This window comes from Epinephelus moara, chromosome 8 (assembly GCF_006386435.1).
Source record: "Epinephelus moara isolate mb chromosome 8, YSFRI_EMoa_1.0, whole genome shotgun sequence".
Taxonomy (NCBI): domain Eukaryota; kingdom Metazoa; phylum Chordata; class Actinopteri; order Perciformes; family Serranidae; genus Epinephelus; species Epinephelus moara.
In genome coordinates this window covers 26,710,435-26,727,440 of record NC_065513.1, presented here as the reverse complement: position 1 = coordinate 26,727,440, position 17,006 = coordinate 26,710,435, and the positions used below count along the sequence as shown (strand labels likewise).

Below are 17,006 nucleotides of genomic sequence, written 5' to 3'. Positions count from 1 at the left end.
TCGGTAGCAAAACAAACTGGAGGAAACTGTTCAAGTGTCGTCCTCCTTTGGGAGACTGACCTAGTAATCAACCACAAAGCTTCCTGTGACATCATCCATATAGTGAGAGCATATGGGTTGGCTAGTCTGGTCCTGTTTGTCCGCGTTTATTTTTTCAAGTAACACTCGCGGTCCCGTAGAGGGAGTGACCTGACATGGTGCATTTGTAAATTCAGTCTGATGATCTACACTAAAACGAGAGCCCCGTTGGTTGAAGAAACGTAACGTTAACTGTCTATATGAATTAACAAACAGGTACATTTGTTACACATTCACTCCGCTCAGTCCTCTGCTGCTCCATCTCCCCAGACAGAGTGCCCAGAGTGTGCTCCAGCACGCAGAATGAGTATTTCTGAATGCACAACTTGCATCGTCTTCCTCCATTGTCTAAAACAAGCAAACAGAACTTGCTAGCTAGTGCTAGCTAATGTCTGTCGAGAATTGTTTTGCCTCCATCTAAGCCCCGCCCACCAAAAAACATCATACTGTTTACTAAGAGTAAAAGGGTCTATGAAACAAAGTTCAAATCCAGCCTTCTTTCTCACCTCCACACACCTGTGCACTCACTGAGTAAAGTGGGCAGACCTGTTGGAACCAGGAATTGGAGTTACAAAAATTTACAAATGCAGCCTCAGAGCGGAGCGGGTGCAGGGGGTTTTAGATGCTGTTTGATGATGTGACAAGCAGTCTGAAGGGCACTGACCCTCTTGAGGTTCAGTGATTACTCTGAGCAAATCTCGAGCTGAGCCAACAGCAAGCAATAGGTCAACGCTTTGATAGGGTGAAGGATAACGGTCAGGGGTCAACTATCAAAAACAATCATGGCTGACTGAGCAAACTTCATTTTCACCATGGAAGCACTGACGGGGGCTGTTATAATGATGCACTATTAACTTTGTCCTTAACTTTGATAACCAATTGCTTCACTCCCACTATCTTTCCAACGCTTTGTTTTGATTTGCATTCAAATAAAATCTCACTCCCTCCTCTCAACATAAAAAACAAAACAACTTGAAAACTATAAACCTCTTTTATTGCCTCTCAATGAAGCGCGGGACTAATCATGGCAATATCACTAACTGGAATTGCATTATAAATGTAAATCATCCATATGTGACTTCTACATCAATAACAGTGATTTCCATATGTCAGTAACTGCCTGATGCCTCCCTGCGAAACCTTGAACAAGATCTACAAAGAGAATCAAGAACTATCACCGTTTAAATCCCTGCTGTCCCTCCTATTCACTGCTTCGACTCCACGCCTGCGCTCAGTCAGGGGCTGATTCCACTGGCTGCTCTGAGTGGCTAATGAAGATGGCGGGGGGGCGTGTGTGTTTGTGCGTGTTGTAGCTGAACCACACTGTGCTTAACATGACTTTGGGCCCGACCAGAGGTTTGGTGTTTTTGTGGCTGCTCGCTTGGTGGACATGACTACCGATCTGAATGACAGATTAAAGCTGTAACTGAGCAGGGGGGCTGGATGTAGGGGGTGTCTGTCAGTGTGTACTTAAGAAAAAAAAACACCTGATCCAAAACAAATTGACATTGGCAGTCAGTTGGGTGCCAAGACCTATTTCTGGTTGAGTTGGGAGCAGCAATGTGGTTTCCCTTGACTGGGCCTCAAAACTGATGACTGTGTTTCTTATTTAGGCGCTGTGCTTTGCACTGAATCAACTGAGAGATAAAGAATCTTTAAGTGAAATACTACAGCATGCACACTTAATATCTGATATATGTAACTTGATTCACTAAAGCAGTTAGATGGTGGAGAACTGAACCGTGGCAGCAATATATAGGCAACTAAATTAAGCTTAATTAGATCGAACTGCAGTCAACCTGCTGTTGAGCGTGTTGCTCTACTCTCACTGCAGTTTGTAGCCAGTTTATTGGCACATCATGCCAGATGCATGGGGAACTTACACATGGCAAATTAACTGAGATGGGAGGAGCCTGTGCGCTTCATAGCTTCTGCTTGTGCACGAATCCTCTCGCAACATCAGCCTTAAACTGATTCATTTTCTAAAGAAGAAAGAACACTCCACTTGGCGTGCAAGTAAAATTAAACAATTAAATAAATCAATGAGCAAAGAGCCCAAAGGACAAGTAATAAATACAACAAATCATTTGCCACTGTTGATCAGTCGCAAGCAACTGCAGGTGGTGTATTGGACTGCAGTAAACAAAGCTGTGTGAAACTTCCAAGCAGTTTGTCAAACAGGCGTGTGCACACTACAATGATCACAGCTGATGAGGCGCATCGCTTGAGTCACAAATCACCTACTTGCCTGCAAAAACACACCGATTTTAATTTGGTTTGTAGTATATTTCTGTCTTTCAGGTCAAAGAGATTCAAAGAATTCAAGAAATCTTCTCCAAAAGCTGGAGACTAATGATGTAGTAATGCAATAATGTGTGATGATGCACTAATGTCAAACTAGGAGCTGCTAATTTAATGATATGGAAGCAGTGGTTCATAGAGTTCTCACGTTGAAACTTTCCCCCTAAATTACTTTCCAGATGACTGGTGTTATCAGTCTTTTATCATGAAAAGTAACCTGATCTGACACTAAATCATCCTGGGTACAGCCATAATTTCCATTCCCATCTTTTTGTCATCTTTTCTAATTTATTCTTGGTGGAACTTTAAATTAGCATGACACCCCAGATTAAGGAGACGGGCCAGGCTTCTCTTCTCTTTCTGGGAGTCGGAGTCATGCAGAGATGTTCACTTAGAGAGTCCTAATTAGTGTAATGGTCATCTTTTTCTCCCCCATTAATGCCCAGTTTTAGTAACCAGGCAACAATAGCTGTAGTGCATTATGGCGAGCTGGTTTTATATGTGAAAGACTGGAAGTTGAATGACGGGGTGGTAAACTGTTTGGCATTAATTCTCTAAAATCATCCATAAGTTAACCTTCACCTGCTTTTATCAAAGAGCTTCCTCAGAGGGGGGAAAAACACCCAATTGTTTGAAGCTGAAGTAATTTACCTGATGGCAAAAACATTTTCTGCTAAAATTAATCTGTGCTGCTTCACGCCTCAGTCTAATTTGTTACCAACACATAAATAATTAACTCTAAACCCAAAGTGAAAATATTATTCCACACATAATTACATTTCTTTCAGTTCATCAGTGGCATGTTTTGCATTCCAAATTTGCAACACTTTGCTGCAATTTCACAGTTTTGATTAAATTTATTTACTTGAGCACTTTCTCCCTCTGTGTTTCAGTAAACATAGCAGTAGGCACAAGAGGTGACAAGGTGGATTGCCAATGACAGTTGAACTGGAAGCTGGTACGAATCTTTGTCAAACTTTTGTCTCCTGCATTGGAGAGCTTGCAATGACGCCTAGCACTCTGCTATGTTCTGGTGAAAGGGCCTGAGCTTGATTACAATGTATAGCTAAAAACACAACTAAACATGCTGCCCCTTTTTTTCCCCTTGAAGATTCTACTTGTCTATGGTGCAGCAAACAAAGCCACCAAATCACAACAGACTGCAGGGTTTCTACGAGGGAAGGATGTTGCCAGCGTCACTTTGATTGCCTCAAATGATATCCCCGCTGAGGTGATCAACCGCATATAGGCTGATTGGATATTTCACAGGGCGCTGCTGCTAATTTACAAGGTGGAGTGTTGCCACTGTTTTCGAAGAGAACGCCGGTATAAATATCCGTGCTTAACACTGTGAGTCAGTGTGTTCTGACTCTGCCCTGGTCAAGGCACGCTGCAGTTTTCAAACAGGCCCTGGGGCTGTTTTTGTATTCTGCTTTTAACGTTGCCAGTGTCCTCTTTTCTCCAAAACATTAACTTTTCAGAAAAATAAGTGGTTGATTACCCTGTTGACACTGGCACATTTGCCTCATTTTGAATTAATCAAGACCATCAAAATAGCATTAATAAAACATTAAAAAGAAGAGGTGAGGGTACGCAAATGCAGAATACTGAATACATTATAGGGCCAGTGCACTTGCAGTCCATATTGAGGATCTGGACTGTGATTGGGCATTGTCATGGTGAAAAGAGACGTACATTACAGTGTAAACATGGTCTCGGCAGACTAAATATTTTAATGTGTAGACATGAAGATAGATCAACTCATTCATATTACATTAAAGGTATACTATGCAGGATTATAAACACCTGGCAGCGAAAATGAATCCAAAATCCAACCACAGATTTGCTCTCGTTTGGTGTTTTGCCCCCCTATATTTGCGTTTTTTCAACCCTGTGTCACTGACATGCCTGTTGCTTATGGTCTGGCGCCTGAGCGCTGTGGGGGTACATGCCCATTAACGTTCCAAACACAGAAAATAAGAAAATAATGGTCGAGGGTAACCTGGAAATCCAGATGCCCCGCCCCCAGCAAATTTGAATTTGCTCTGCACGGGGATCTGGCCCCGACGAGCAGAGCCCGGTGAATCGCCATCCGACCAATCAGATCAGTCTGTCTTTCAGAGGCGGGCTCTGGGCGGGCGTAACATGATGAGGACAGTGCTGCGCCGTAGGAGTCTAAAAGTAAACAGCCAAGATGGCAGCTGCTGAAGGACCACGTCCATTCAATTTAGCTTTGCAAGAAACGCTAAGCCAACTACACTTATTTTATTCCTTGAGAGAGGAACAGAAGACTGCCCTAGAAGCCTTCGTTTCCAGGAAGGACGTTTTTGCCGTTTTGCAGACGGGATACGGCAAAAGCATAATATATCAGTTAGCCCCACTGGTCGGCAAACAAATGGGACTGAGTGCAATGAATACGCCCCTTGGGTAGGTGAGGGCCAGACTCAAAATCTTTCTAGATTTGAGTCTTCAGCTAGGTCGAGGGCAGAGTCTCTGCAGAAAAATACACCACCACATATCTCTAGTGGGTCATGATTACTTCTGTATGAGTCTATGCATTGTTTAATTCAGGAAAATCCTGCATAGTATATCTTTAACACTTTCTGACGTGTGTTTAATGTGAGTATATGTACCCTGGACATGTCACCCAGGCCATCTATGGCATCACAGTTAAAGATAGATATCTTATTTGGCATCGTGAGGACTAAGAACTGGGTAAGAAATGAACAAAAATTTGCTTTTGACAAAGACTGTTTCTTTGGCTAATCGTTTTGATAATTTGATGGTAACTTTAATTACGACAGGGTGCTTTATACATTGACAGTCCCATTAAGATCATGAACACGGGTGAGAAAGGAAAAATTAATACTACAGTGTTCTCGGAGTTTCTGAAAACATTCGGGCCCTGTTTAACCTTTCATTCCCTTCCTACATTCGCAGAGATTTTTACACACAAGACTATGCAGAAGATCAATGCCGGTTATATCACTGGAGATCTAATATAGCACCTCCAGGATTCTTTCTGACAGAGTGTGCAAAAGCCTTGCAACAAAATACAGCTCCGGCCTGAGCTATCAGCACAGTGTTGCTGATGTTGCTTGTGTGCAAATTAAGTTCAGGGGAGGTGACATTGTGAACATGGGAGGTTTTCAAAGGTTCCAGACGCTTTCAGCGTCACAACTCCTTCACGAGGAAGGCTCTGCTCATATCTCATGCACCATGACAGGAATTGACTTGTTTTTTCACCTTAGCGTCCCCGGTCACAGAGTCTAGACTTTGTATTTAGTCATTCTACACCCTTCTCCCCTTGCCTCAGCTAGACCTGAAACGAAACCCATCATCCATCTATCCATCCATCACTGTATTCACTCTTACTTTTTTTAATCCCTGCTTTCTTTTTTGCTTATTGCACAGCTTCTTTCCCCTGTTGCAGCATAAAAAAGACCTGGGATGATGTGTTACAGACCCTATACCGCTCTCTGTATTACTGTTCCTGCTTTCAGTCACCCATCCATCCCCCTACCTCCTTGGAGGGGACCCTGGATCCCTTCCGTCGTGACCACCAGCTTTCCACCATGGCAATGAGGCAGGAGAGCACCACGCCGGCTGCCAGGACGCAGAAAACGCCGGCGAAGCTGTGGATGTCCAGGGCGTTGCCTCGCTGTCGTGTTTGGACCGAGCTGTAGAGGTCACAGGGGCTGTCCTTGGGCCACCACTTAAGTTTCAGTATGTCCATGTCACCATTCTGCTGGAGCTCCAAGATTCTGGGACACAGGCAGGAGACGCAGGCATGTTAGGAGAGACTCAAGTACAGTTAAGGCGCATACTTCACACACACTTACAAAACAGAAATACTGCTACAAAAACACAAAAGTAAGCCAGGTATACATGACTGAATGTGTAGATGCCTGAATGAGCAACAAGCCAGCAACATCCAGAAGAGTAAGATAACACTGTCCAGGATGAGCACAGTCATTATGATCATTGAAGGTGTCTGAGTGTAATTTGAATGAGTCAAACCCTACAAAACAATCACGGAAAATGAAAAGTATCCATCTGTACGAGTCAACTGCACAGAACCTGACAACACTGCAGCTTTTACTGCAGTTGCTATAACTCCCCTCTTCCATTTGAGGGCAGTGTTTGCCAGTCAAATCCCTCCCTGATCCCTGACAACCATATTGGGCTGTCAAACTCATTATGGCTAACATTAATATGTTTTGCAGCACAGCGCGAGTACACTGCCACAATGTCATTGCGCAGCCTAGCTTTAGTCCCACGATTGATGGCTTCAGAGAGGATACAGCTCAGAGGTTGATGGGGTCCCTCTGTTAGCCTTCAGCTTATTATTTAACTGGGTCGTTCGTTTTGGTTTGGAGGAGAGCTGCAGACACACACAGACAGACAGCCGTACAGAGGCTCTGTTAGCATTTCGGCTGGATATTTAACAAGCGATCTGGCATGGAGGAGAGAGAGGGGCACTGGGAGAGAGAGAGACAAAGAGAAAAAAAGGCAATGTGGGAACGTGTGTGTGTGTGCGTGTTTATGCATATACGTCCCTCACAGGCACATACATACTAACACAGTAAACAAATAGATGCAAATAATCCCTAAGCCGCCACACTGATTGACACCAACAGGGTAGACACACATCCAGAAATGAACAAAGTCACAAACTTGACTGCACGCATGTCAAAGCAAACTTAAACAGGATGCATACATGTGTAAATAGAGACAGATGTTTGCAATTATCTGCACAACTTCCTGGGGGCAAGCCCCCTCCTGCAATTTCAATGACAACGTGCTGACGTGAACGACAGTGCCCATCTCTCATCTTCAGCTTTCCTCATGCGGAATACACAGAACGGACTGAAATCAATCAAGGAATGCAAATGGGCCCTACAGACAGTTTAAATAATTAATTTCATCCACAATAGCCAGAAAAAAAACCTGGCTCATTTCAATGTAAATCAGCTAAACAGGCTCGGGCAGGCACGTCGCTCTATAACCACGTCACTCTCATTAAGGGACACTCAATTATCACTACCTGAGCTTTACTGAGCTGGAGGGACTATATGGTCAAAATGCCAGTTGTGGTTGTAGGAGAGGAGAGGAGAAGAGAAGCAGACAATACAAGAATAGAAAAAGTAATTCGAACAGCAAATCCACCAACATTCATTCTAATACGAGATCATGTCCACCAACTGCCAGCTTGATTGTGGGATTGTTTGGCTCAGATCAGCGCAGATTAGCGCCAAGATTAGATAAGACTTTGTGTAGACGATATGCAACATTGACTCAAAACAAATTAAATCAAACTGATCTGCACTACTGTTCAGCAGTAGTAGTATAGTAGCAGCACTGGCCTAGTTGTATGCCCTGGTTATCACTCAACTGGCATGAAGAAGAGGTAGTCGGTGTAGAAATCCCTCGTCACACAACAATCTTGCATCTGTTCTTTTTCAGCAGTGCAACAGACGCTGCTCCTTTTTCCTTTTAAACATGCAACTTTTGGACTGTAATAAAGTCAGGACTTCTTCTGACATTGCTTCTTGCTTGACCCCTCCCTGCACTCTGTGGGACAAATTCGCAAAAAGATTGTGCGACTTTTGCAGCCGCTGAACCTGCACATATAAGACAACAAAAAAAAAGTGTAATTCTCAGAGCACCCACAAAGAGTAAATTGATGCAGTCTCTTTGTCCCTGTGCTATTTGCATGTGTTTAAATGAGGTAATATGCATACATTTGGTGCAAAATTGGCCCCTTTCTATGCAAATCAGCCACACTGCAAAACACCAAATCACCAAAAGACCGGCGCTAATAGCCACATGTAGTTGCAGGGAAATTATTAGCGTCTTCAGAGAGTTGGTGGTAACTGAAGCGCATTTATAAGGGGTGTCACGCCCAGACTTTCCAGTGATTATGGCAGCAGCACTGACAGACTGGGATAATAAATCCCAAATATGGTCTCTCTCTGTCACATTTAAAGTCCTCGCTGAGAGTTCTGAGGAATGCCTTTGCACCTCATCGGTCAGGACCTGTAGCTCATGGGCTGTAACAAATTTTGGTTTTCCTTATCTCTCTGGCATTGTTCTGTCTACTGTGTTCTTGGTGCAAAGGCGACATTTATACTTCGCCATGAATGATTGCACTCAGCTGACAAACTTTATGTCTCTGCTGTAATATCATTAGCACAATATCTTGCAGGAGAAGCAGTAGCGCTAAAACAATTCACTGTTGCATGCAGGGCACACTGTTGAAATTCAAGGGGACGTGGCTAAGATAGGTTTTTGAACAGTACCTGTGTATAATCCAATTTTAAACAGCTTAACAAGTTTGTTCTCGGTTGATGACAGTATCACAGAGAAATCACTGTTTATGAAAGTCAAAACAAGCTTCTTTTTTTCCCCCACAGAAGTGTTGTGCCTTTCATACAGTACTGACCTTTTTATCTGTCACTTTGACAACAGCAACACACACTCACTCACTCACTCACTCACTCACTCACACAAGCACAAGCAAGCCCGCACTCTGACAGACGGCTTCGCAGAAAGACAGATTACACACAGTCTAATGAGATGGAATAAGAGCGATCCCACCTATCAAAGAAGCCAGGCAATGTTTTGTCAAAATATTTCATCATTTCTCGCTTGGAATTCAGCCAACTTCTAAAGATTTCTTGTCTGAATTGATGTCTTTTCATGTCAGTCGGAAAGAAAGAGGCATGCTTTGTGTTGCGAGTTGCCGTCTGTTATCTCTGCTCATGGGGTGACTGTTCCTACTGTACGTGTCACAGATGTCATGTCAAGCAGGTTTCTGTGTGGCACTTACAGGAGTGGAAATAAGTGGCGACATTTCTACTTTAAAATCTGTGAAAAATAATTACTATAGACAGCAAACGCTTCTGCGACACAATCCTACAAAAGGGCTTTACTGTTGACCTTTGAGGGGAAACAAATAAACAGCGGAGAAGGTAATTACTGTAACATTTCAGCGACGCCAGGTGCATGTAATTGTCAAATCCTCGCATGATTTCAAATACGATTTTGCTGTGTGTTCAGATTACTGAATCTATAAGTTAAAGCTTTTCAAATATTAATCAAAGAATTGCTAAATGCAAACTTTCTCCGACTCCACTGTAGACAATCAAAAGGATGCCAAACAGAACAACAAAGACGAACTAAAAGGCTTACTCCCAAACTTGATCAAAAGATCAAACAGATCAAAACAAGAAAAACAAACATTTCAAACGGAGACTAAGGATGTGACTAAGCTGCATGTAACTTTGAGGGAGGACAGAGACGAACAGATTTGAGATTCAGGACAGAGTGCTTTCTCTCTCCCCTCTATTACGACCCTGTCTGCCCGTGGAGCTCATCATCTATCACTCTGCACTAATTGGCCTATCAGAGTTATGCAAAAGCTGCTTCCCCGATAGGCCCTTGAATCAAACCCTAACGCTGACATGCACTCACAAGAACACACACATAATAGCTACTGTCACATTTACCTTACGTTTATCTCATTGAGGTTAAGCTGCCCTTTCCCCGCCCACAGATAGGCAACAGATACACTGATTTAACTCTGAATATTTGCAAAGAAGATCAAAATAATGATGACCATGCAGGAAATATTATGTGATGCCGGCTGTCTTGTTTTCCTGACACCAACACACTGGAGCGTGCCTGAGTTTGGACAGATGGTGCAAGCTAAAATTGAAGAGGAAGATGCTTACATTCAACACTACAGGGCCCCTTTTAAATATGATGACAATCCCAACATAATAACTCATAAATGCGGCATGAGCTTGCCCGAGTAATTCCAGTCCTAGTGCTGAAATGTACCTAGCACTTGGTCACTCGCAGATAAGCACATGTAAAATCGGTTACCAACAAGCGGAGGAGAGATCTCTGTTAGCTCGTGGCAGCCACTGAGCGAGGAATACTTCAACTTTGTGAGAAAAAGTGAGCACGGCGATGATCATTTTTAAACACAAAAGCAGTTTGCCACTGCTCTTCATTTATCTCCATCCCATGGCTGACAGGCGGGATGAAAGGCCACCGTGAGCTGCCTGACAAAAACATGGGTTGAGTCAAAGGTTTCCTGCAGTACACCATCTGTCTGGGTCTCTAATCTGTCTGTCGCTGTCTCACCAAAAGAAACACAGCTTCCCTCGAAAACACGTATGTGCAAACACACGGCGACGCTGATTTAAATGTGAACGCATGCACACGCAGTAAAAGCCGAGTCACGCTCAGAATACACTGCAGTGCACGGTGTGTTTGAAACAATGACACACTGACATAATGAGAACTAGGAGTAGCTAATTAAAGTGTGTGTGTGTGTGAGTGCGTGCGTGTGTGTCACGGTCTTTATGTCCTCATGAAAGATCCACTACATTACACCAAGTTTGATGGAGTTCATGATACAGCGCAGGAGAGGAAATCTGACAAGTAATTTATTTTCCCCACAGCAGTGTGCTTTTCCCTGCACAGTTATCCAAAAACTTTTTTTGCTTTAATTTCAGTCTGAATATGTAGAATATAGAACTGAGGGAGTGTACACTTAGATGTGTTTCTTAGTTTTTTTCTCTTCCTTCAGGGTGTGTTAGTGTTTTTTCCTCAAGGCGTCATCAGTCAGAACACTGCTGCCTGCGGTATCGGGAAATAGATCACTTTGATCACTAAAAATAGCTTCTACTATATATCACTGCAGTCTGAGGACATACAGTGGAGGTGTTAGTGTCATGTCCTGCATGCCATAACACACGGGTTGCTGTACTGTATATACCTGCCTGTTTAAATATATTTGAATGCATCATTGTCACAGTATATGTAAAGGTTTCAACGTCAGTGTCAGCTGCATGCATGAAGGGAGTAAAGTGTGTTTCAGGTAAAATGTAATTACAGAACAATTGTAATTTGTGTGTGTATGCGGCTGTTATGGCCTTTAATTGTGTGAAACAGCTGTCCTGTGTGTGTATGTGTGTGCACAGCATGACTGTACGTGTGTTTGTCTTTGTAACGGGGTCTTATTACATAGCAAGTGTGTATGGTGTGCGTTCATCTTCCTGTGTCTGTGGGTATGTCTATGAAACAGCTGGTGTGCTGTGAGCTGCATTAACACTGTGTGTGTGCAATGAGTTATCACCTTGCTTTAAGATCGTTGACTTTGACTGGGGAGATCTATAATGACTTTAACACTCCCACTGGCTGTTAAAGCAAATGAGCAAGGGTTGCCCGTGTGGTAGGGGGGTAACTGTTGTGCGCCTCTGCGTGTGTGTGTGTTTGTCTGTGTGTGCGCGCGCGCTCTGTCTCTGCCTTCCCTGTTCTCTCCGCAGTGGCCGTTACTGCGTGGACTAGATGTTGCCATGGCAACTCTTTGGCAGCAGCCTTGATGGTGGGATGATCACACATAATTAGTTGACTCAAGCCGAAAAAGAAAGAACACCATAGCGATTTGGATAAAGGAGCAGGGGACAGACGACTTGAAGAAAAGGAAGATAGGGCGGTAAAGCAGAATGTGAAAGATGAGAGACTGCTACGAATTCTGTCAGGTGACAAAACACATCCAGGGTAAATTATACTGAGATCACACGCAGGGAGGGAGAGAGCAAAAGAAAGTGACTCACTGAGTATAACAAGGAAACTGTAGGTAGGTACGGTCACACGTATGCAGTGCAGACATATCTAAGCTAAAAAAAAAAAGACTCTTAGTAATGGAATTGATAATAGAGAAACTGCTCTGTATTTGTTGTCTGACTCTTTCCTATAGAGACACACAAGTATGCTCTTTTACAAGCAGGATCTATTTGATTTAGGGTTTAGGTAAAGGCCAGTTTTGACATGTGGTTGTGATGGTTACTTGGTTAGGAGTTATGTTGGTGTGCGTCCTCACAAGTGTAGAAGTGTTTGAGCAGGTGCACAGACTAATAGATTCACACATCTTAAATGTAAGCTTAGCTAGAGTAGGCAGTTTCATTTCGGCATCATTGGGCAAATATCCCATAATAAACTTAAAGCATATTGTAACTCAAGTGGACTGAGAGAACACTAGACATCTGCACCTCCTCTTGGCTCTGATTTCAGGCTTGGAAAATGTAGGCCGTGACAGGAGACCTTGGCTAATCACAGGTTATTTCAGAGAGAGGACATTTCTATTTGCTGTTCTACAAATGCAGAAGTGCATGCAAGTCCCTTCAGTGAAAACCCGATACACACTGCCCGCCCAAGAGAGAGCAGGCAGCAGGCTCTGGAAACTGACCCCCTGTCAGCTGCTGCAGCAACCCGAATCCAGCCAGCCTGTGTAACGGCAGCAAACTTTCTGTTGCTGCCATTACACAGGACAGACCCACCAGCAATCTGTGTAACCTGATGCTGGGGGGTTTGCACTGGCCGAATTGAAGCTGCTACAGTCGCCAACCCAACTTGGTCTCGCTCCGAAGTCATCGAAATCCAGTGCTTGGGCAACAACTTGCAGCATCAGACACTGACAAATAAAGCCGTCCTTGAACGTTGGCATAATACGTGGCCAGTCGCTGTTATGGTTTAAGAGCACTCGGTGGCATCAGGGGGAAACGTGGCGGGACGAGGACGAAAGTTAAGGCGGTGAAAGTCTGAGAAGGGTGGACGGGAGGGGTGGTGGATGGGTCCAACAAACACCGACTTTCGAGCTCGGTCTCACTCCGAAGTCATCGAAATCCGGCACTTGGGCAGTGACTTGTGGCATCACCATCCTTTAACAATGGCATGATACGCGTCCGGTTGCCGTTATAGTGCAACGGCACTCGGCGGCATCGGGGGGAAACGTGGCGGGACAAGAACGAAAGTTAAGGCAGTGACTTTTCACCTGGGAGAGCGGTTGTTTGTTCCTCAACCTAACCACATGCGTTAGTTGTTGGAGGAAAAAAACATCAATTCACATTGTTGCACTGGCGTTGTGCGTTTATTCTGAAAGAGACTGTATGTAAACAGTAAATTTCCCGTGAAAAGGGAAGACAATGCATGTGACAGGCAGAACTTGACACAGCATCCCAGAACATCAACAACCAACGCACCCAGGGTACCCTGAACGTCATATCTAGACGTGGAGGTTCTATGACCACATGTCGATATGCGACGAGGTTGGAGTGAGAATGCCTTTGTCAACAAATGGTCCGCAGTTGCTGCCCACTCTCCTCTGGACGTAGCGGTCCACAGCAGCATGAAGCAAGGCGAAAGGATGGTGGGGTTGCTAGCTAGCTAACTCTTGTCTCATTTATGGTCTATTATACACAGAGAGAAAGAGTGCTCCACAATTAAATAAGATTAAATAAATCAATCTATGTGAAACTCTGGGTTACTGTATGAAGCGCATGCATGTGCCCAGGGTCATCTGGTGGGAGGGGCTTCAGACAGACAGGGGAGAGCTGCCAATAGGAGGGTGTATTTTCTATTTCTGCCCCTTTCTTTCCCACCCCAGCTTTAATTGCTTGCATCAAAGTCAGTAGAGAGTACTGTTCTCCTGATCCTCACAAATTATTTTTATGTGTTTGTCTTCTTTCTTCCAAAAAAAAAAAAAAAAAAGCTTCATGTTTAAATGTGGGGAAAAAAGGGGACAGGTGTTTCCTGTATTACCCAAAAAGTGGGCTTTTAGGAGTTCATTTGACTTCATTTGACAGCAACATCTATTTGTAACAGTTTTAATGAGCAGCCTCTAATGTTATAAATGATACCTCTACCGGAGTGAAAATGGACTGTTAAGAGATTTCACACTGTGTTGCTGCACCACTGCTGGGGTACAGGGAGTGTATTTCTAACTCAAATGGATGGCGGGGCCAAACGGAGACTACAGGCTCCAAAGTGAGTTTTGAAAGCTTGTTATCTCAGCACCTGGCAAACTGATCGTTGAGTCATTGGTATTGATCAATTCAGCTATCACCCCCTCAAGATATATTATGGCTATTTTCTGCTATGAGACAGTAAAAATCTCACTTATTGCCCCTTTAAATGCACTGTAACTCCATATATTGTGTTGATTCTGCAGTCCTCCCCAGGCTCATCCATAAGGCCCCCTATAAATACAGGTTATGTCCCAGGCTGCTGTTTCCCCCCAGCAGCAGGTTTTACCGCAGCTGTAGCCAGTTAAAATGCAGAGTGGTGTGGGTTAGATGATCAAGCATAATGTGAAACAGTTCAGTGAGTTTCCGAACGGGCTAGATAGACCTCTTAACTGTTTCTGTGAGAGGTGCTGAGGTGTAGTGCCTCACCGCGGCGCACACTACCATCTGAGGAACATCGGAATATGTCTGCAGGAACTACAACAGTCTTGCTCTTTTATACGAATATTCTTCTCCTGTCACCTCTGTAGCAAACACAATTTTAAGTTGGAGACAGTGAAAAATGGAAGTTTTCGGGGAGGTGAGAGGTGGAGAGAGAACGTGGAGTCAGAGGGGGAAGAGACGCGAGTGAGTCGGGGAATAAGGGAAGATGGAAAATTGAGTGAGGAAAATGTGAAGGGAGCGCAACACACACGAAAAAAAAAGCTGGCAGTGAGTTCAATCTGGATGGATGGCTGACAACAAACTCATACAATGGAGGAAAGGAGAGCACAGGCGAGAAAGTAGGGGAGATAGGAGCAGGGGAGGAGTTAAGAGAGGAGAAAAGACAAATAATGAGATGACTGAACAGAGGAAGAATGTCAGATGAAATGAGCAGACTGGGGGTAGATGACACGGGGATGAGAGACAGAGAGGTGTTATGCTAAAATGAGTTTGTTGCTCTGAGACGACAGTTCGCTGTCAGCTCCTTAAATGAGAAGAACGCCGGCTGCCTCACTGGTGTTAGCCTCTCTGGAAAACATGAAGGAGAATAATGTTCATATTATAAAGTCAAAAAGTAGTTAAGCATTTTCACCGTAGCTCAGATGACTGCGGGGTCAGAGGAGTTCAAAAGTTTGCTGTCAGAGTTCAAACACCTCTTAGAAAATATGACTTGTTTATGAAAATATTTGCAGTCAAACGAGTACAGTGAGCAGGCTTTTCAAGGGGAAACTTTTTGTAGCTGCAGGTATTTCAATTAGTCTGGGTAGGTAGGTAGAGTGACACAGTGATTAGGGAGGCCAGCCTTCAACTGGAGGCCTGAGCTCAAGCACCCATGTCAGCAAACGACCCACTGAAGTATCCTTTAGATGCTGAATCACCACAAGCTGAACCGGACTTCTGACCTGCCCATAGAGACGAGGAGGAATCAATAAAGCGTCAGATTATTATCATTACATCACCTTGTGTTTTGCTATGTGACCTGCCTCAAAGAACAAGCCGGACCTGTCAGAAACACATCCAAAAGAGACGCAGAGATCAGCGAAGAACTGACCTGTGCTGCAAACGCTTGGTTTATTTGTCCAAATCACTTCACCAGGAAAGTGACTGAGCGTTAGTCAGGACTCAGCAGCATCGACCCAGTCAGCAAAGTGCACCTGCTCTTGATTATTCTTTCTCTGTGTTTTAGTAAATAAATAAATAAAAAAAAAAGCTGAGAGAAGCTGAGAGTGAAGCACAGTGACCCACAGCCACACATCAACACCCTGGAAAGTCTGTTTATTCAACCAGAGCCTGCTGGATTCGTCTCAGACAGAAGAAATATTATTCCGGCACTGGTGGTGCATATTTGATTTTTGCTTTTGAGCGGGTTTATTTTGGTGCCCAATACAAAAAGAGTGAACCACAGAGGTTTCTCCAGTGACCTTCCTCGTCGTAGACTGGGTATTTTCACTGCCTCATTTTAGTTGCAGAGATAACACGCTGGCCCCTATCTCGCAGTAACAGTGTGTACAACCTGGTTGGGTATTTGCTGAATTTCTAAAGCTGGGTGCATATTAAAGGAGAACAGCCCGGATTTTAGCTGGTGATTTCCTCTGTAAAATGTCTGCAACACTGGCTCAGAGTTTTGAGAGCTGTGATGGGCTGAAGTCAACATATCATCACCATGATGATAAATAGTTATAAAACCTGAGTTTTGTAGTGCAAGACTCTTCTCTGGGCCAGTTCGTTGTATGCACCAATACTACATGGGCATAGAAATACATTAAATGTATTAAGAAACAGGAAACTAAATGTAAAAATGTCATTCAAATACGCTTTTACACAGAGATCACTTGATAGGCTTTTGCTTATTCACACAAAACGAAACAATGGCAGCATGCTGACATCCCAGAACCTAAGGGGCATGACGGTCATGATATGTAGGCATAACATGGCAAAACAATTACTTACTGTCCTTGTGGCGGCTGATCTCGCCCTTTGCTAAGAGGGTTAGGAGCTCCCATACCTCATTGTCTCCCCAATTGACCCTTTGCTAAGTCTCGCCCTCAGACACAGACTGACCAATTGTAACGTGGGCCGACTCAGACCAGGGTCCGACAACAACACAGCTGTGCTCCATTGACTCTAATGCAATCGTTTCACATTTCCTTGATTTTCAGGCTGGTTTTGTGGATTTGGAGCTAAATGTTGTGCCTGGGGCATGTCGTGTATTAATGATACTCGTTACCTGGAGAGGTTGGAAAAAGATATATGTTTCTTCCCTGTTCCAAAACCAAAATCAAACCCTGAAAAGTGTAGGGTTAGCTAGCTAGCTACTGAAGATAT

At 43.9% G+C, this 17,006-nt stretch overlaps 1 protein-coding gene across 1 annotated transcript in view; it reads right to left on the bottom strand.

Moving 5' to 3' along the window:
• grid2 (glutamate receptor, ionotropic, delta 2) overlaps window positions 1-17,006 on the bottom strand; it is a 703,051-nt gene that overhangs the window by 9,918 nt on the left and 676,127 nt on the right. Inside the window, exon 15 of the mRNA XM_050052029.1 lies at window positions 5,903-6,143. Within this exon, the coding sequence (XP_049907986.1) occupies window positions 5,903-6,143 (241 nt within the window). The remainder of the gene's footprint in view (window positions 1-5,902; window positions 6,144-17,006) is intronic.